Here is a 21,538-nt window from a genome sequence, read left to right on the forward strand (position 1 = left end):
GGGCCCTGCGCGCCAACTTCAAACGGTGCCGTGGCCGTAACGTCACTGACTGACTCGCACGCCCGACGCAGGGGCGTAACGTGCCGCGTCATGCGGGCGCTCTGGCGGAGCCGGGCGGGCGGTTGGAGGGAAGGCCGAGTCGCCGGAGGGTGGGACGCCGCGCGCCTGGGGGCGTGATCCAGGTGGGCGCCGGGGCCCCACGTGACGCGCTGCCGGGCGCCCTGTGCCCTCCGCGCGGGACCGCGAGCTCGGCGCCCGGCCGCTCCCCGCAGCGGCTCCGGGCGGCCCAGAGCGGGGCCTGCGCCTGGTGTCAGGCTTCGGCGGGAGACTCCGGCGCGGGGCCTGCGCCGGGCCGGGCCGCTCCGGAGCGTGCTGCAGCCGCCCAACGCGCCGTCCAGCGAAGGGACCCGGGCGTCGGACCCCGCCGGGAGGGGCGGGGCGGGGCGGGGCGGAAAGGTGGTGGTTCGGCTGCCTGGCGCTGGCAGCGTCCGGGGCCTGCCCCCAGCGCAGTCGGGGAGTGAGAATTCCCCTCGCCAGCGAGCTGCCGCGGGCTCTGTGACCGGAGTTGGGAACCGCTCTCCCCCGGTGGATGCGGGTCGTGCCCCGGACCACCCCCGTGGGGACCACCCCCGTGGGTGCCAGCAGTTCGCCGTCCCCCGGGGGTTCTGGGCTGCTCGAGCGTCCCTTCCCGTGAGGCAGGTCAGTGATGAGGCATGCAGGCATGGTGTGGCGTCCTTGTTACGTGTGCTTGATCTGCTCTACTTTAGAGGTCTTAAATTTACAGCCAAGCTTGCTTCTAAGTTTCCAGACCACGTGTGTGGCTTTGACATTCAGTAGTGAATGGGCTGCCACAGAACGAGCAAGATCTGAACAAAGGTTCAGTAGATAAATGTGGGTCACTTACCTTCCTGGGAAGTTGTGAGGTTCTTAGTCTGTTTCTCTCCCCCCTTCACTTCTGCTCTCACAACATTTTCTGTACCTTTCTTCTGTCTCCAATTGCTCCAGTCCCACCTGTTTCTTGTGTCTTTCCCAACTGCCACAGATCTTTCTGTTTCCAGCGTTTCCTCTCTTTTCCAGGGGCATTGCCCCAAATCTCTTGCCACCTGTCTAAACAAACAGGTGAGAGAAGAGAACCTCTGTGAGCCCACATCACAATATCAGACAAAATTGGCTTAAGATGGAGTTAAAGTCGAGAATAAAAATGTCAGTAATTTAAGGATAAACAATAAGGCTGTCAAGCGATTAAAAAAATAATCTAGATTAATTGCACAATTAAAAAAATTAATCACACTGTTAGAATAATAGAATACCATTTATTTAAATATTTTTGGATGTTTTCTACATTTTCAAATATATTGATTTCAATTACAACACAAAATACAAAGTGTACAAGTGTTCTCTTTATATTTATTTTTCATTACAAATACTTGCACTGTAAAAAAACAAAAAAAAGTATATTTCAATTCACCTAATACAAGTACTGTAGTGCAATCTCTTTACAATGAAAGTTGAACTTACAAATGTAGAATTATGTACAAAAAAAACTTTTATTTTTGAATGCAATGTAAAGCTTTAGAACCTACAAGTCCACTCTCTCCTACTTCAGCCGAACGCTCAGACAAACAACTTTGCAGGAGATAATTCGGCCCACATCTTGTTTACAGTGTCACCTGAAAGTGACAGCAGTTGTTCACTTGGCACTGTTGTAGCCAGCATTGCAAGATATTTATGTGCCAGATGTGCTAAAGATTCATATGTCCCTTTATGCTTCAACCACCATTCCGGAGGACATGCGTACATGCTGATGATGGGTTCTGTTCAATAATGATCCAAAGCAGAGCGGACCAGCGCATGTTCATTTTCATCATCTGAGTCAGATGCCACCAGCAGAAGGTTGATTTTCTTTTTTGGTGGTTCAGGTTCTGTAGTTTCCACACTGGAGTGTTGCTCTTTTAAGACCTCTGAAAGCATGCTCCACGCCTCGTCCCTCTCAGATTTTGGAAGGCACTTCAGATTCTTAAACCTTGGGTCGAGTGATGTATCTATCCGTAGAAATCTCACATTGGTACCTTCTTTGCATTTTGTTGAATCTGCTGTGAAGGTGTTTTTAAAATGAACGTGTGCTGGGTCATCATCCGAGACTGCTATAACATGAAACATATGGTAGAATGCAGGTAAAACAGAACTGGAGACACACAGTTCTCCCCCAAGGAGTTCAGTCACAAATTTAATTAACACATTATTTTTTTAATGAGCGTCGTCGGCATGGAGGCATGTCCTCTGGAATGGTGGCCGAAGCATAAAGGGGATATGAATGTTTAGCATATCTGGCGCGTAAAATACCTTGCAATGCTGGCTATAAACATGCCATGCGAATGCCTGTTCTCATTTTGAGGTGTTCTTGTAAATAAGAAGCAGGCAGCAGTATCTCCCGTCAATGTAAACAAACTTGTTTGTCTTAGCGATTGGCTAAACAAGTAGGACTGAGTGGACTTTAGGCTCTAAAGTTTTACATTGTTTTGTTTTTTAGTGCAGTTATGTAACAAACAAACCTACAATTGTAAGTTACATTTTCATGATAAAGAGATTGCACTACAGAACTTGTATGAGGTGAATTGAAAAATACTATTTCTTTTTATCATTTTTACAGTGCAAATATTTGTAATAAAAATAATATAAAGTGAGCACTGTACACTTTGTATTCTGTGTTGTAATAGAAATGAATGTATTTGAAAAATGTAGAAAAACTTCAAAATATTTAATAAATTTCAATTGGTATTCTATTTAACTGTGCAATTAATCGTGATTGATTTTTTTTTAATCACAGTTAACTCACCTGATTAACTCAAAAAAATTAACTGTGATTAATCGACAGCCCTAATAAAAATACTTCAATGATAGCATAATTATCCACCAAAGAAGTGTTACAAACCTAGAAAATTCAGTAGTTAAAGTTCAGTGTTTAAAAAAATCAGTCATGCCTGCATGGTGTCATGTTTTAATGCTTTTTAGGGTTTGTGGCTGCAAATTAAACGGAATTTTTTAAAGACACTATTTTTTCATTCTTCCCCTTATGGTGTCACTGCAGGGCAGAATTAAGGTGGTTGGGCATCGTAGGCTTTAATTCAACCAGTTTAGCATGTGGTAAAAATAGACATTGCCTGGTTGATGCTAGACTTCTTAGAACGGGGGTTCTCACACTGGGGGTCGGGACGCCTCAGGGGGCCACAATGCTATTATATGGGGGGTCGTGAGCCGTCAGCCTCCACCCCAAACCCCGCTTTGCCTCCAGCATTTATAATGGTGTTAAATATGTAAAAAGGTGTTTTTAATTTATAAGTGGGGGTCACACGCGGAGGATTGCTTTGTGAAAGGGGTCACCAGTACAAAAGTTTGAGAACCACTGTCTTAGAACATGTGTGCATGCTAACATCACTTCTTTAAATCCCACTCTAGATAATGCTCATGGGTGAGGAGGGCATGGGGTTGTCCAGAAAAGTGTACATATGTAGGCAGATGGGGAGCAGATGTGTGTTTGCAGTATGGAGCACGTAGGGAGACTGGTATTACGTGAAGGGCATACATAGTTCTTGAGTCCCAATATCTCTGTGCTTTAAGGGTTTCTCAGGCCTAAACTCCCCCAGCAGTGCACTGCATAGTGGAACCAACACACCAGTGCCAGGAGGAACCCTTCAGACACTGATGCTCTAGCTAAGCATGTGATTATGGAATCTTTAATAAGCATTGATTGCTGAGGCCAAGTTGTCTACCAATGGTTACTCTTGACACGTGAGACCAAGAGCCCACTGACTCATAACCGATAGAATTGTAGCATGCAAAAATAGCTGTTGAAGGGCAACAACAATTGGATGAGTTTCAGAGGAACAGCCGTGTTAGTCTGTATTCGCAAAAAGAAAAGGAGTACTTGTGGCACCTTAGAGACTAACCAATTTATTTGAGCATGAGCTTTCGTGAGCCACAGCTCACTTCATCAGATGTGTACCGTGGAAACTGCAGCAGACTTTATATACACACAGAGAATATGAAACAATACCTCCTCCCACCCCACTGTCCTGCTGGTAATAGCTTATCTAAAGTGATCAACAGGTGGGCCATTTCCAGCACAAATCCAGGTTTTCTCACCCTCCACCCCCCCACACAAATTCACTCTCCTGCTGGTGCTAGCCCATCCAAAGTGACAACTCTTTACATAATCAAGTCGGGCTATTTCCTGCATAGATCCAGGTTTTCTCACTTCCCCCCCACCCCCATACACACACAAACTCACTCTCCTGCTGGTAATAGCTCATCTAAACTGACCACTCTCCAAGTTTAAATCCAAGTTAAACCAGAATATCTGGGGGGGGGGTAGGAAAAAACAAGAGGAAACAGGCTACCTTGCATAATGACTTAGCCACTCCCAGTCTCTATTTAAGCCTAAATTAATAGTATCCAATTTGCAAATGAATTCCAATTCAGCGGTTTCTCGCTGGAGTCTGGATTTGAAGTTTTTTTGTTTTAAGATAGCGACCTTCATGTCTGTGATTGCGTGACCAGAGAGATTGAAGTGTTCTCCGACTGGTTTATGAATGTTAGAATTCTTGACATCTGATTTGTGTCCATTTATTCTTTTACGTAGAGACTGTCCAGTTTGACCAATGTACATGGCAGAGGGGCATTGCTGGCACATGATGGCATATATCACATTGGTGGATGTGCAGGTGAACGAGCCTCTGATAGTGTGGCTGATGTTATTAGGCCCTGTGATGGTGTCCCCTGAATAGATATGTGGGCACAATTGGCAACGGGCTTTGTTGCAAGGATAAGTTCCTGGGTTAGTGGTTCTGTTGTGTGGTATGTGGTTGTTGGTGAGTATTTGCTTCAGGTTGCGGGGCTGTCTGTAGTTACTCTGAAGTAGAATATATTCTCCAGCCTCTGCTGAAAGAGAGACTTTGTTATGGGGGATAATGGCAAAAAATGACCATTAATGCTAAAACAAAACAAACTTTCAAATATAGCCCAGGCATAAAATGTCAGTGAGTTTTAACTATTTGAGAAGTCTGAAGAGTCTAATGTTGTTAAGATCAGTTAGGAGAAAAGAAAGTTTTGGCACAGGGTTCTACCTTTCTTAAAGGACCTATTATAAGTTACAGATGAAAATTTTTTAAACTAAAACTCATTCGGTACTTGTAAGTCCTTTAATTTTAAGGAGGACAGCGTCTCATATGTAGAGGGTGAATTTCTGCTTTAAGTTCAAAACTCAACTCAGTCATTAACTGAAGCTGTGACCAGTCCCATTTAATACATTAACCATTCAGCTGCCTTCCTTTGATCCTAGCAATCCCATGACAATCAGTTGCCACAGCTTCTCTCAGGTCTTTTATTTCATTTCAGGAATCTGATTGTTTGGGATTTAGAAGTTGTTCTGGTGTATGACATATGAGCTCCTTAAACTCATCTCTTCCTGAATTTCTCCAGACATAAAATCAGTTCAGGATGGAAGTTTCTCAAGCCATATATGCATATGCTCCCTTCCAAGATCCTAACACTATTCCCATCATGAGTCACTGCACCTGCTGATGTACTTCAGTCTCACCTCAAGCATCCCCTGCTATTCCGGTCCTGTTCTTGTTGTACCTCAGCAGCCGGTGCACCCAAAGCCTTGCCACAGCCCACTTTCTATACCACTTCTGGTCTTCCCACACATGTGCCAATGCCTCTCAGTCCTAACCTGCAACCCTTTGCTATTCCAGTCCTGGGTCTTTCCATGCCAGTCATGTTGAAGCATGCAAGCACTCCCTAGGGATGATGAAAAGAAATCAGATTTATTTCACCTACAATTTTAGTCCAGATTTGGGTCCATATCTCCAGGAAGTTAAAATCTAGTGCCTCAGCCCTGTACTAATAATCGTGCTGCTTGGCATGCTGTGTTCAAAATGCTGTATTGATATTAACTAATCTTCTTACCACTTCCTTCAGGGAGGTACATGTCTACATTTCACAGATGGAGAAGCAGAGATGGAGGGGTTATGACTAAAATGCTAATTTGGGGTGCCTAATTGAAGGATACTTAGGTCTGCTTTTCAGAGTGGCTGAGCACTGGCAGCTGTTTTTGAAGTCAACTGTAACTGGGTACTTGCCACCTCAGGCGTACGGTGTCATCAAGCTGCCCAAAGGCAGAGGTTGCTTTTTGAAAACTTAGCTGTGTAGGATTTGCCTAAAGACATTCTTCAAATTAGCAGTAGAGCGGGGAGTAGAAAGAACTCAGAATTCTTTGAGCAGGGGGTTGGACTAGATGACCTTCTGAGGTCCCTTCCAACCCTATGATTCTATGATTCTATGATTTCTAAATCCCTTGATCAGTCCACCAGGCCATGTGTACACGTAGTTAAGACTAGGGTAGGATTTTGCCTTTGACAGCAACTTAAAACTTCTCTAGAGTTGAAATTATAACATGCTTTAGCAAACAAGTTAGCAATGGAAAGTACTCCAAGGCACCGTTTCTCAAATGCAGCCACTAGGGGGTTTCCCTGCAGCCATGGCAATTTCCTGCACAGTGGGGGGAGGGGGAGCATCAGCCCCACCCCTTCTTCCCTGTTGCTCCTGCATGCATTGCCTTTCTGGAAACACCTGTGGGGGACACAATGCTTAAGGAGAAAGGTGAGGAGACAAGCAGCGGGCTTGGGGGTGGGGGGGCGAGAGGTGAGCAGAGGGTGGGGGTGCCTGGCGGAGGAGTAAGGAAGCGAGCAATGAGCCAGCAGCAGGGTGAGGAGGCGGGCGGGGGCGACTGGCTGTGAGTGGGGGAGTGAGGAGGCAAGCAGAGGTGTGTGAGGAGGTGAACAGGGGGGTGATAAATGACGGGGGGGGGAGTGCTCCGTTTTATGGACACCCAGACAGTTAGCTATAAAGTCCTTCTTGGTGGCTGTTCTCTGCTTGCTTTACCTGTAAAGGGTTAAAAAAGTCCCCCCAGGTAAAGGAAAGGGAATAGGCATCTGACCAAAAGAGCCAATAGGAAGGCTAGAACTTTTTAAAATGGGGGGAAAAAACTTCCCCTTTGTATCTGTTGTTGTTCTCCGGGGTAGAGGGGAACAGGGCAGGAGTAATGCTGTAAGCAGCTTTTAAACCAGGTATGAAAAAGCATCAATTCATACCTCAATCCTACTAATTTGAAACCCCAGATATGTCAGTAAATCAGGGAATGTCTAGGAAGATGCGATTAGGGCTATTTCTTTTATTTCTTATTGGCTTGTGGACTCCTCTGTGCTAACCCCAGATCCTTTTATTTTGCTTGTAACCTTTAAGCTGAACCTCAAGAGAGCAATCTTGATGTTTACTTTTTGTAATTCTTTTTTTTTAAAGATCGAGCAAAAAGTCTAAGTTCTAGTTATATTTTATTTCCTTTTGTTTTTAATAAAATTTACCTTTTTTAAGAACAGGATTGGATTTTTGGTGTCCTATGAGGTTTGTGCATATATTGTTTAATTAGCTGGGGGCAACAGCAAATTTCCTTTGTTTCTTTCTCAGTTCTTCCCTGGACCGGGGCGGGGCGGGGGGGGGTGGTGAAAGGGCTTGAGGGTTCCCCACAGGAAGGAATTCCCAAGTGTGCCTTCCTGGATCTAAGGGTTTTATTTTTGGTAGGGTTTTTTTTTTTACACTTGGGCAGCGGCGTATTAACGCCTAGGCCGACAAATTTGGAGGGGCGGCAAATTTATAATAGCAGCCAGAGGCTGCTTCCTCTGGCACCAGTTCGCGCCCTACACCCCCAGCCCCACCCCAACTCCACTCCTTCCCCGCCCCCTCCCTACCCCTATTGGTCCCCTTCCCCAAACCTGCGCCCCGGCCCCACCTCCTCTCCTGAGTGTGCTGCGTTCCCCCCTTTCCCCTTCCTTCGCAAAGCTGTTTCGTGCACAAGCCCTGGCAGGGAGCGGGGAGAAGCAGGACCTGGCGGTGCACTCAGGGGAGGAGTCAGAGTTGGAGCCGAGGTGAGCTGCGGATGGGGGGCCGGGAGCTGCTGGGGGGAGGGGGGTGGCAATTATTTCGGGGCCTAGGGGCGGCAAAATCATTAATCCGCCACTGCACTTGGGTGGTGGCAGCAGCTACCCATCCAAGGTCAAAGAGAAGCTGTAACCTTGGGAGTTTAATACACGCCTGGAGTGGCCAGTATTAATATTTAGAATCCTTGTGGGCCCCCACCTTCTGCACTTGAAGTGCCAGAGTGGGGAATCAGCCTTGAGACGAGCAGCGGGTGGGGGGTGAGGAAGAAAATGGCAGGTGAAGAGGCGAGTGGTGGGGGGCCCTGGCTGTGGAGTAAGGAGGCGAGCAGCGAACAAGCAGCAGGGTGGGGGGAGGGTCTGGCTGCGAGCAGAGGAGGTGAGTGGCGAGTGCACAGTGCGGGTGAGGAGGCGAGCAACAGGGGGGCGGGGAGGAGTGGGCCCTGGCGGAGGAATAAGAAGGTGAGCAGCGAGCCAACAGCAGGGTGATGAGGTGGGCAGGGGAGTTTGGCTGCGAGCAGGGGATTGAGTAGGTGGGCAGTGAGCTACCAGCCAGCGGGAGTTCTCAGAGCGGGCAGGGAGTTGTCTGTGGCAGGGGAGCGAGGAGGTAAGCGGTGGGTGGGGGAATGAGGAGGGACACAGGAGGGTAGGCGGGGGATGAGGAGGTTAGCGGCAAGTGCATGGGAAGCAGGTGGAGCCCCCCTTTCGGGAAGCTAGCCCCTGACTCCACCCCTTCTGCCCATGCTTGACCCCCTGCAACTAGAGCCACAAGCCCCCTGCCTGGAGAAGCCCCAGGTGTGGCCCCCCTGTGGCTGGAGGAGCCCCGGGCTGGCTGAAGCCCCGAGTCCTGCGTGCCCCCCCCCCACCTGCCTGGAGGAGTCCTGGCCCAGCTGCAGCTGTGCCTCCCCTCCCCAGACCCAAGCCACCCAGATATGTTTTTCATTATCATAGAAGATCAGGGTTGGAAGGGACCTCAGGAAGTCATCTAGTCCAACCCCCTGCTCAAAGCAGGACCAATCCCCAATTAAATCATCCCAGCCAGGGCTTTGTCAAGCCTGACCTTAAAAACCTCTAAGGAAGGAGATTCTACCACCTCCCTAGGTAACGCATTCCAGTGTTTCACCACCCTCTTAGTGAAAAAGTTTTTCCTAATATCCAATCTAAACCTCCCCCACTGCAGCTTGAGACCGTTACTCCTCGTTCTGTCATCTGATACCATTGAGAACAGTCTAGAGCCATCCTCTTTGGAACCCCCTTTCAGGTAGTTGAAAGCAGCTATCAAATCCCCCCTCATTCTTCTCTTCTGCAGGCTAAACAATCCCAGCTCCCTCAGCCTCTCCTCATAAGTCGTGTGTTCCAGTCCCCTCATCATTTTTGTTGCCCTCCGCTGGACTCTTTCGAATTTTTCCACATCCTTCTTGTAGTGTGGGGCCCAAAACTGGACACAGTACTCCAGATGAGGCCTCACCAATGTCGAATAGAGGGGAACGATTACGTCCCTCAATCTGCTGGCAATGCCCCTACTTATACATCCCAAAATGCCACTGGCCTTCTTGGCAACAAGGGCACACTGCTGACTCATATCCAGCTTCTCGTCCACTGTAACCCTTAGGTCCTTTTCTGCAGAACTGCTGCCGAGCCATTCGGTCCCTGGTCTGGAGTGGTGCATTGGATTCTTCCGTCCTAAGTGCAGGACTCTGCACTTGTCCTTGTTGAACCTCATCAGATTTGTTTTGGCCCAGTCCTCCAATTTGTCTAGGTCCCTCTATCTATCCCTACCCTCCAGCGTATCTACCTCTCCTCCCAGTTTAGTGTCATCTGCAAACTTGCTGAGGGTGCAATCCACACCGTCCTCCAGATCATTGATGAAGATATTGAACAAAACCGGCCCCAGGACCGACCCTTGGGGCACTCCACTTGAGACCGGCTGCCAACTAGATATGGAGCCATTGATCACTATCCGTTGAGCCCGACAATCTAGCCAACTTTCTATCCACCTTATAGTCCATTCATCCAGCCCATACTTCTTTAACTTGCTGGCAAGAATACTGTGGGAGACCGTGTCAAAAGCTTTGCTAAAGTCAAGGAACAACACGTCCACCGCTTTCCCCTCATCCACAGAACCAGTTATCTCATCATAGAAGGCAATTAGATTAGTCAGGCGTGACTTCCCTTGGTGAATCCATGCTGATTGTTCCTGATCACTTTCCTCTCCTCTAAGTGCTTCAGAATTGATTCCTTGAGGACCTGCTCCATGATTTTTCCAGGGACTGAGGTGAGGCTGACTGGCCTGTAGTTCCCCGGATCCTCCTCCTTCCCTTTTTTAAAGATTGGCACTACATTAGCCTTTTTCCAGTCGTCCGGGACTTCCCTCGCTCGCCATGAGTTTTCAAAGATAATGCCCAATGGCTCTGCAATCACATCCGCCAACTCCTTTTGCACTCTCGGATGCAACGCATCTGGCCCCATGGACTTGTGCACGTCCTGCTTTTCTAAATAGTCCCGAACCACTTCTTTCTTCACAGAGGGCTGGTCACCTCCTCCCCATGCTGTGCTGCCCAGTGCAGTAGTCTGGGAGCTGATCTTGTTTGTGAACACAGAGGCAGAAAAAGCATTGAGTACATTAGCGTTTTCCACATCCTCTGTCACTAGGTTGCCTCCCTCATTCAGTAAGGGGCCCACACTTTCCTTGACTTTCTTCTTGTTGCTAACATACCTGAAGAAACCCTTCTTGTTACTCTTAACATCTCTTGCTAGCTGCAACTCCAGGTGTGATTTGGCCTTCCTGATTTCACTCCTGCATGCCCGAGCAATATTTTTATACTCATCCCTGGTCATTTGTCCAATCTTCCAGTTCTTGTAAGCTTCTTTTTTGTGTTTAAGATCAGCAAGGATTTCACTGTGAAGCCAAGCTGGTTGCCTGCCATATTTACTATTCTTTCTACACATCGGGATGGTTTGTCCCTGTAACCTCAATAAGGATTCTTTAAAATACAGCCAGCTCTCCTGGACTCCTTTCCCCGTCATGTTATTCTCCCAGAGGATCTTGCCCATCAGTTCCCTGAGGGAGTCAAAGTCTGCTTTTCTGAAGTCCAGGGTCCGTATTCTGCTGCTCTCCTTTCTTCCTTGTGTCAGGATCCTGAACTTGACCATCTCATGGTCACTGCCTCCCAGGTTCCCATCCATATGATTTGGACTTTCTATTATGTCAAAGCATTTTTAAATTTACTTCAGAATTGTTATACAGACAAACACTTTTACCAAAAAAGCAAAAGAAACAATAATAAAAAAGACAAGAATGTGTGAAGCAGCTTATTTGTGTTTCTATTCTGTTTGGTCTAGTAAAGAATAGAGATAACTGTGTATGATTTTTATTATTGAGTCTGCAAAAAAAACAAACACCCAAACCTTGCATAAATAAATTACAATGATTTAGATGTATATCTGTGTAAGCAGAGTCTGAATGAGCTCTCCCTTGACATCTAGTGATGAGCTGTGGAAAAAGACTTCAGTCCTTGTTTTCATGGACACACCCACCCAGCTATTTGCTCAGCAGGATGGGATTGCTTGCCCAAATGATCACTTGTGGCTGGTGTTGGGTCTCCAGTCTCCTTGTTGTTGAGGCAGGAGTAATAAAGGGTGGTTGTCCTTGAGTGAGCTGAGGGCAGCAGAACTGTACCTGGTATAACCTGATGAGGGACTCGCCCTCAGCTGAACAGTACTCCTAGGTGGGGACATGGGTTCCAAAGCCCAATAAGTTGAGAGAGGGTGGGGATAGATACTTGTACCTGGTGGTGTGGACCTCTGTTTAAGGGCCCTAGACATCATTTCACCCTTTCTCTCTCTATGGCATAATAAAAGAGCTCATTTAGATTCAATGGAGAGTCTTGTTACCTGCTGCAGAGCTGAAATCACTGGTACCTAGGTCTAAGTATTAGACCTACTTTAGGATAGCACCTCTATTGCAATAGACTGCCCAGAGTGCAGGAGCCTCACTGCTGATGCACAAACAGCTGAAATCACTGAGAGCTGTGTTAAGGGGGGGGCCCTGAAGACATCTTGGCGAGTGGCCAGCCAGGTGGCTGGTGGAGAGGCACAGAAAGCGGCCAAGAGGGAGGCTGGTGGAGAGGGACTTATTAAATTACCTCTTGACTTAAAGGATGCACTGGGTCAGGAGCCAAGATACCTTTAGCTCAAATCTTGCCTGTTCCACTCTAGTAGTAATTCTGTGTACTTCACAGTCTTGTTTTTAAATTGAGCAAAGCCTCAGGTATCATTCGTTTCCTCTCCTCATGTCTGGCTTTACAGCTGGAAGTAACGGGGGAGCTGAGAGATTGCACAAAATCACTTTTGGCAGACAAAGCTTGGAACAGTGTCTGCTGGAAGTCTCATCTGCTTAGCCACACTGCCCCTTAAAGAATAGGTCAAACCAAATGGTGGGTTATGCTTGTTCTAACATGAGACTACTGCATGTCTCCCTATAGAAAGCCCAATGAGAAACAAATGAGTGATTATAGAGGGGTAGTAGACTAGTTTACTGCTTAACAGCCAATTTTAAGTGCTGTAAAATCCACATGCACACTCGTCTTGAGAATTGCTGTGCCTCTTACAGCTGCCTTCTCCCCCCCCCCCCCAAAAAAAAATCACTTGACATCTACATTTTACAGTTCTTTATAGCTTTTTGGGGGCTGGGGGGATTCACATCTGGGGCTCATCCTATGCTCTGATTCTCCCCAAACTGCTATCACCAGCGCTACTGCCCCTTTGGGGAAGCAATGTTTGAAAAGGGTTAAATTTGGATCTCCAGTATGGCTCAAGCCAAAAGGAAGATGCATGTGCATCTGTAGCAGAGCTGGACCCCTCTGTTGCAAGTCAAGTTGCCTGCAGTTAGGCCTGGGGTACACGATGAGTTTATGTCGAATTTAGCAGCATTAAATCAAAGTAACTCTGCACCTGTCCACACAATGAAGCCATTTTTGTCATCATAAAGGGCTCTTAAAATCGATTTCTGTACTCCTCCCCGATGAGGGGATTAGCGCTGAAATCGACATCACCGTTTCGTATTAGGGTTAGTGTGGACGCAATTCGACGGTATTGGCTTCCGGGAGCTATCCCACAGTGCACCATTGTGACCGCTCTGGACAGCATTCTGAACTCAGATGCACTGGCCAGGTGTACAGGAAAAGCCCCGGGGAACTTTTGAATCTCATTTCCTGTTTGGCCAGGCGAGCTCATCAGCACAGGTGACCATGCAGTCCCAGAATCGACAAAGAGCTCCAGCATGGACCGAACGGGAGGTACTGGATCTGATTGCTGTATGGGGAGAGGAATCCATGCTATCAGAACTACGTTCCAAAAGACAAAATGCCAAAACATTTAAAAAAATCTCTGAGGCCGTGAGGGACAGAGGCTACAGCAGGGACGCAACACAGTGCCGCATGAAACTTAAGGAGCTCAGACAAGCGTACCAGAAAACCAAAGAATCAAACGGACGCTCCGGGACAGAGCCCCAGACATGCTGCTTCTACGCTGAGCTGCATGCAATTCTAGGGGGGCCACCACCACAACCCCCACCCCTGTCCGTGGACTCTGATGATAGGGTATTCTCCGCCATGCCTGAGGATTTTGCAAACAGGAAAGAAGAAGAGGAGGAGGAGGACGAGTTTGAGGAGTGCACACAGCACACCGCCCTCCCCGACAACCAGGATCTTTTTATCACCCTGATTGAAATACCCTACCAACCCAACCAAGCTGGAGAAGGGACCTCTGGTGAGTGTACCTTTTTAAATATAATACAGGTTTTAAAACAAGCAATTTTTAATGATTAATTTGCCCTGAGGACTTGGGATGCATTCGTGGCCAGTACAGCTACTGGAAAAGTCTGTTAATGTGTCTGGGGATGGAGCGGAAATCCTCCAGGGACATCTCCATGAAGCTCTCCTGGAGGTACTTTAAAAGCCTTTGCAGAAGGTTTCTGGGGAGAGCAGCCTTATTCCGTCCTCCATGGTAGGACACATCCCCAACAGTTATTTTCTGGTCTGGGAAGTAAATCCCTCCCTGCAGCCGTTTAAACGGACCAGAGTTCCTGAAGACGCGAGCGTCATGAACCTTTCCCGGCCATTCCACGTCGATGTTGATGAAACGTCCGTTGTGATCCACCAGTGCTTACAGCACCATTGAGAAGTACCCCTTGCAGTTTATGTACTGGCTGCCCTGGTGGTCCGGTCCCAAGATAGGGATATGGGTTCCGTCTATCACCCCACCACAGTTAGGGAATCCCACTGCAGCAAAGCCATCCAGTATGACCTGCACATTTCCCAGAGTCACTACCTTTGATAGTAGCAGCTCAATGATTGCGTTGGCTACTTGCATCACAGCAACCCCCACAGTAGATTTGCCCACTCCAAATTGAGTACCGACTGACCAGTAGGTGTCTGGCGTTGCAAGCTTCCACAGGGCTATTGCCACTCGTTTCTCAACTGTGAGGGCTGCTCTGATCTTGGTATTCTTGCGCTTCAGGGCAGGGGAAAGCAAGTCACAAAGTTCCATGAAAGTGCCCTTACGCATGCGAAAGTTTCGGAGCCACTGGGAATCATCCCAAACCTGCAACACTATGTGGCCCCACCAATCTGTGCTTGTTTCCCTGGCCCAAAATCGGCGTTCCACGGCATGAGCCTGCCCCATTAACACCATGATCTCCAAATTGCCGGGGACCGTGGTTTTAGAGAAATCTGTGTCCATGTCCTCATCACTCTCGTCACCGCGCTGCCGTCGCCTCCTCGCCTGGTTTTTCAGGTTCTGGTTCTGCATAAACTGCACCATAATGCGCAAGGTGTTTACAATGGTCATAACTGCTGCGGTGAGCTGAGCGGGCTCCATCCTTGCCGTGCTATGGCGTCTGCGCGGGCAGTCCAGGGAAAAGGGTGCGAAACGATTGTCTGCTGTTGCTTTCACGGACGGAGGGTTGACTGATGACTTTTACCCATAACCACCCATGACAAATTTTTGGCCCTACCAGGCACTGGGAGCTGAGCCCAGAATTCCAATGGGCAGCAGGGACTGCGGGAACTGTGGGATAGCTACCCACGATGCACCACTCGGAATGTCGACTCTTGCCACGGTACTGTAGACGCACACCACCGAATTAATGTGCTTAGTGTGGACTCGACTTTATGCAATCTGTTCCCAAAAATCGACTTCTGTAAAATCGGAGTAATTTCGTAGTGTAGACATACCCTTATTCAGGTATGAGTAACTGGGTTGCTCAAGGCGACATGCTGTGGCCACTGAACCCATGTAAAAAGAAAAGGAGGACTTGTGGCACCTTAGAGACTAACACATTTATTTGAGCATGAGCTTTTGTGAGCTACAGCTCACTTCATCGGATGCAAAAAAGCTCACGAAAGCTTATGCTCAAATAAATGTGTTAGTCTCTAAGGTGCCACAAATCCTCCTTTTCTTTTTGCGGATACAGACTGTCACAGCTGCTACTCTGAACCCATGTAGTGTCATTTGGAGTCCTCTCCTGGGCAGGTTTCAGAGACTGTCTTGTGCACATTAGTTGCACTCCTTAGGGGCTCCTTCTGAAAGTTTTGCTCTGAGAGCACTATTTAAGAGCCATCATTTCAAAGTGCTCTATAATACACATGCATACTCCAATTCTACTTGAAAGTATTGTTGAGGAAAACAGCCTTAATTCAATAAAGGGGAAATGAAAGAGGCCTTGTCTACACTTAAAACGCTAGAGTGGAGACGTAATTTTCTAGGGCGGACCAGGCCAGACTCTCGTAAGCAGAGGCACTGCACTAATATGATCATGATGCATACTCCCCTTCCATTTGCTGAACAGCAGGATCATATGTGGTCAAAGACAAGTAAGTAGCTGCGACGCTCTAACTCTTTTCATCATGCTGACACTAATGAGAATCAGGAAACTCCCTATTCTAAGGACTGGGGCAAGGCTGTCATTAACTAAAGAGGTACCAGGATACAGGCATCAGTCAAAACAGTAATTTAGGTTTGTCTTGAAAAATAAACACTTTCTACAATCATTCATCCAAGCTAGACAAATGAAAGTGAGCACTACGATCCATTTCCTCTCAAAGTGCAGCAGTTTATCTGAGAAAGGGGTCCAAAGGAAGTACTAGACATTAGACAAGTTTGAGCCATGTAGCCCTTTTAAAACCAGTCTGCTAATCTCAAATTAAACTTCCCCTTCAACAAATTTACAGAAAAACCAAGCAGTGCAGAAACCTACAGAAAATATTCTATGGTGATACTCTAACCTAAAATAGATTTTTTGTAGACTCTTTTCACTTCTGTTGAACAGGAAATCCTGGTATAATTTTAACGGTGGTTGCCAGAGGTAGAATTAGTGGTGTAAATTTGGAGGCATTCGGTCAAGGGTTTCCTGATAGACAGCCCCTCACCCCCACTGAGTTTTTTAATTTTCAAAATGCTCTAAAATCCATTTAGATAGTGAGATTATCTTGAATATTCATAGAGCCCAGTGACTTTTAAAACAATTTTTCATTTAATCTTTTTATTGTGGGAGGCCCTGGGTTGGATGTGGGGTCAGATCTTGCTCCCTGTGGGGTGGGGAGATTGCAGAACGAGCCCACCCTACAGTGGCAGCTGCTGGGCTCTGTTCCCTGGTCTTGGCATTGTGACCTGGTGCACAGGATCTCTGCTGCTCAAGTTTGGCCCATCCACCCCTCGGTCATGATGGGCAGTGGGTGGAGGAATGATGGCAGACAGGCCAAATTTCAGTGAGTGGCACTATGATCCCCAGTAACACCACTTCTGTCCCTCTTGGGTTGTTTTTGTAGTTTGTGCCATCTTCAAATTAGAGTGTTGCATTTTGCTTCTAAAGCAAATCTTAAAACAAAATAAGGAATCAAATGAATCACAATATGCAATTATAGCACAATAGCTCATGATGACATGGGACATATGCTTTTTCTTCCTGTGCTACGCATTCTGTTTTTCACAGGTTGACCTTTTTCACTACAAATGGGTTCACTTGTCAGAACATACTAAGTGTTCTCTTTAGTACAAAATAGAAACATTGTTTTTTGACCTTCTATAAGAGTTTTAAATTACTCTTTCATATGCAAATGTACATATTACTGAAGGATAAGAGGGTCTGTTTAATGATTCATATTATCATAGCACCTAGGAGCCCCAGTATGGTCCAGACCCTGCACAAACAGAAAAAAAAAGAGTCCCTGCCCCGAAAGAGCTTTTGATGTGGTCTTAACCCCTACATACAGCTCTAAAATAACCCAGTGAAATTCTGCCACAGATCTTTGTGAAAGCAGTGAAGTTCCTCTAGCAATAAGACCTAAACGCTTCCAGAGTGTACAGTGCCAGTACACGCATTGCATTCCTCCCTATCACACTACAATACAGAACTAACTTGGGCCTCTTTCTTCCCCCTAGGCAAATGTCATCTGTGCGCTGCTGCACAAGTGGTTAAGACCTGAAGTTGGTATTGCAGAGTGGAGTTATACAAGGCAAGTAATGAAGGAGACAGGCACAAAGTATTTTTTCTTAGATTTCTCCCAGTTTCAGCAATCTCCGGGGTTGCTGGGAGCAGGGGTGGGAATGCAGTATTCAGAGAGAAGTGACTTGGTTTAACAGAACGTTTTCCAGGGGTCCAAAGGAAGTTGCAGGAATTGGGGGGGATCTGAATTCCTCCCTTTGTGCCACCCAAGGGAGACCAGGCGGTGTGGCAGAAATGTGAAGTCTGAAGGGCAAAGGATGAATGGGGAGCAGCTTCACTGTGTACTGGTAATAGAACCTTCCCCATTCATGAATGGGGCTTGCTGCCCCAAATGCAAAACTGCTTTAGGGGACAGAGAAATCTTACACTGGAGGGAGTGCTGGCCTGCAGTTCCATCGCCTGTGATTAACCCAAGGGTACCACTGTACATTCCTATCACAGGGCACTGGCAAAGTAGAGCAATGGTGTTGCCCTATAGATTCAAGGGGGAACAAGTAAAAGGAGCCCCCCCCCCCCATTATTTAGGGCTCTGGGGAAGTTAGAGAGGCTCAAAAAAATTTCAGTAGTGACTCACATGGGGAGCTGCAGGAGCTTGAAAGGGGAAATCTCAGTCAGAGAATCCCATCTCTTCTCTATTTACATGTCTTCATTAGCTCGGTACTGAGCAGCAGGACAAGGATACTTCACAAGTCCCTCTTGGGCAGTTGATAAGGTCTGGCCACTTCTGGCAAGAGCGGTGAGTAATGGATGCCTCTGAGATGCCACATGTATCACCGGCTATGTTGGCGGGAAGATTGGCATGCTACTGCCTGGCTCCCACCGAGTGAGCACTGACCCAGCAGCATCTGTCTGCTACTTACAGACATAGGAGAGAGCAAAGGTTTTTGCATCCCATTACCAAAGGGCAGCTTCTTGTTTCCTGTGCATAAACCAGCGCCCTTTAGCAATCCACCGTCAGTCTGGCAGCAGCACTGCAGTAAAACTGTCCATCTGTTCAGCTTGCCCAGTCACCTTTTGGATGAAGATTTCTGTACCCAATCTGCCAGCTAGTGACTGTTTCGGTTTTAAGCTTATGCAAATTTCCTCCAGTTTTTGTGGGGTTCATTGAAGGAGAAAATCTCTGTTTCCTGTTTAAAAAATAATCATCTGAGGCCTCTTTTTAACGACCTGGCATCAACTTAAGGCCAAATGGCCTAAAGCAAACCTTGCACTGCATGAAAACACGGTTTCAAATTCCACTTGGCTCCTTGCTATTGATGCTCTGGGTCCTTGCTGCATTTCCCACAGCTCAGGCATGATGGTCGCTGCAGTCAGTTCCCCTTTCAGGTCTTTGCCCAGCCATGTCAGAGCTGCAAACACTTTGGGGGAACATCTGCTTCAGAATAACTGGTCATTGGAACTGAAAACAGTTATGGAAACAGGAGGTTTCATTAAAAGTCTGTTCAGCGGGACAGGTTCAAAATGTAGACTAGATAAAGTTGAGCTGTAGTACAAATGCCAGCAATCTGAAATAGAGGGGCTCAAGTCTCCCTCCCCCCACGCAGTGGGTGTTACATGGCTCCCGCTGGATGTGGGGAAACACTCTTGGGAGCTGCTGCCTCACCCCATCTCCTCCTGCCCAGCCCTCTCCTTGGGCCTGATCTCCCCAAAGATTTCACAAGCCTGCTGAGCTCAGACAGGCAACTTGTGCAGCTTCCGGCTCCCATCTGGCTGGTACACTGCAGAAGCTAATGGTGCATCTGGCCCCCTTTCTCAAGGGAGGCTTTGGCTGGCTGCAGCAGCTGCCCCAGGAAAGCCCAGGATCTGTGCCCCTCCACAAAAAGCCTGCTGTGCTGGTGTTTCTGCTTGATCACAGGGCTGCAGGGGAGGGAGGATATGACAGTCCCATGATTTGCTTCTGCTCCCTGCCTCCCAACAGGACAGCATGGGCCACCCACCGCACAGTGTTCACAGGCTCTTCACACACACTCCTCTGTGCAGAGTGGCACATACGGAACGGTCCGACAGTCACTGACAGGCAGAGAGTGGGATGCGGGCTCACGGGGGGTGTTTACATTAAAAAAATGTAACTTTTCCATGCTGTGCCACCCAACGCTACAGGTCAGGCCTATCCCGCCCTCGCAGCCCATGTTCCCTGCTGGGCTTCACACAGGGCCTAGAAGCAGTGGTTTCCCCTCTGAGCAGGCTCTTCACACAAGGAGCTGGCTGCAAAAGGAAAACCAGCCAAAGCACTGCACAATCTTTGCAGCCAGCTCTGCTGGGCTGCTGCCTGCATTGTATTGTAAGTAAATATGAGGTACAGTGATCAGGCCCAGTATTAGCATCCTGCTGGCTGCCTGAAGGGAGAGGGGTCCTTGTGCTGTGGTGTTCACTTGTTGAATCATTTCTACCATGCTGCATGGTGGAAAAAATACACTTGCTATCTTGCCCCCCTCCAAAGCATCTCTCCTTCAGCTACCCCACAGCCAGCAGGGTGCTGAGGGGTATCTCCAAACGGGGAGGGACCAACCACTTCACATTTCTAGGAATGAGGATCCTAAAGTGCTCTAACAAGCTAATCTCGAGGAAGACTGGCATCTCTATTTTAGAAGTGGGCAAGCAGAAGCATAGCACTTTTCCAGGCCACTAATCCCTGCTCTGCTCCCAATACCATGCTGCCGAACTCTGAGCCTCTTGCTTTAACTACTAGCCTCTACTTCTGTCCCGGGCAAAACTCTGACAAAGCGACATCTTTGCTCATTAAAGGTTTATTTTTATTTCTGGTTTAAAATCAAAAGTAGCCATTCTCTGTAATTACATTATATATAGATTTATAGAGATTTTATAGAAAAGATTTTTTTCCTTTTGCTTTTCTGCAAAACTTGGTAAATACAAAATAAAATAAATCAAAAAGGTGGCAGCTTCTGTCCATCTGTCCCTTCTCTCTGTTGCTCCTGTCCCCCACCCTGCTTTAAAAATGATGACTAACATCAGGGGAAGGCTCAGCTGGGGGTCCCTGCAGCCAATGCAGGGAGGGGGAGGCAGGAGACACTTGGAGCTGAAAAGAAGATAAGCCAGCAGAATATATTAATATCTATGTCTCGTTTTATTTGAGTCCCGGAGGCTCCAGGCGCTGAAGGAGGATGGTGCCCACAGCAAGGGAGCTCCCAGAAAGAAACAACATTGCCTCAAAGTGCATGTCCATCTGGGGAAGTCTGAGCTGCCTGTGAGCTACTGGAAGGAGTCCCAATGCAGACTTCATGTGCCAACCCAGTCTTCAGCAGGGGTGCACAAGCTCTGGCCCCACCTAGCAAGTTGAAACAGAAAAGCAAGTTGGAGGGGAGGGGAGTGTCCAAAGCCCCGGTTCTCCATGGTGGTGTGCCGAGCAGCCCCTCTGGCACAGCGCCGGGAGGGAAAGCTGTGCTCCGTAAGGCAGTGAGTGGGGTGTGTCGGGCTGGCAGGGAAATACTAATACTGCTGCATGTTCCCAAGGGATGGGAGCTGGGCCCAGGCTGTGTGAGCCTCCAGCAGCTCCCTGGTGCCTTCACCCCAAAGGGATCACAAGTAGGTTAGTGCCAGCGTGTCTCAGAAAGCTGTGCTGGCCATGCTGCCTGGCGCGAAGATCCTCGGTAAGCAGTTCAGAGTCTCCTCCAGCCGCCGGTGAGCCGATTTACCGTCTTCCCCTGCAATCACACGCCAGGTCAGTCACCCCAGCCGCTCAGCAGGCTCCCTTCCCAGGTCCCTCTAAACCGCCCAGTCTCCTCCACACACAGGCCTTGGCCCAGCTGAGCTGGAGCCCCAGTGTGGCAGTCAGGAGAGCAGAGGGTTCTTGGCTCCCCCTGCTCAGCCTGCATCTTCCTGAGCACTCTGGGCTGATGCACAAGGCTGGCTTCAGGCTTCTAAAGGACTTTTCTATTCAATGTAAATTGTAATAATAAAAAATCCTGTTAGTTAGCTGCCCTCTGAATGACGCCCATGAGGGCATGCAGATGGAACCCAGGGCGCTCACTCCAGCCCCTCTCTGCTAAGGGGGAACTGCCCTGAGCTGGCAGAGCCTGTGCAG

The 21,538-nt window shown here is 47.9% G+C and overlaps 2 protein-coding genes across 12 annotated transcripts in view; one reads left to right on the forward strand and one right to left on the reverse strand.

Annotated features, from left to right (window-relative positions):
• The first annotated feature begins 211 nt into the window (after positions 1-211).
• On the forward strand, positions 212-21,429 carry LOC125620565 (zinc finger and SCAN domain-containing protein 32). The gene is made up of 4 exons (XM_075118255.1): positions 212-699; positions 13,217-13,760; positions 17,433-17,506; positions 18,150-21,429. Exons 2-3 carry the CDS (start codon positions 13,241-13,243, stop codon positions 17,474-17,476), a joined length of 564 nt encoding a protein of 187 aa, XP_074974356.1. The 5' UTR covers positions 212-699; positions 13,217-13,240; the 3' UTR covers positions 17,477-17,506; positions 18,150-21,429.
• RIPOR1 (RHO family interacting cell polarization regulator 1) overlaps positions 20,563-21,538 on the reverse strand; it is a 118,465-nt gene continuing 117,489 nt past the window's right edge. For all 11 annotated transcript variants that reach the window (XM_048816422.2, XM_048816420.2, XM_048816424.2 and 8 more), the window contains one exon: positions 20,563-21,158. In XM_048816422.2, coding sequence (XP_048672379.1) covers positions 21,061-21,158 — 98 coding nt within the window. In that variant the 3' untranslated portion in view covers positions 20,563-21,060. The remainder of the gene's footprint in view (positions 21,159-21,538) is intronic.

The sequence above is a fragment of the Caretta caretta genome, chromosome 12 (genome assembly GCF_965140235.1).
Source record: "Caretta caretta isolate rCarCar2 chromosome 12, rCarCar1.hap1, whole genome shotgun sequence".
Lineage (NCBI taxonomy): Eukaryota > Metazoa > Chordata > Testudines > Cheloniidae > Caretta > Caretta caretta.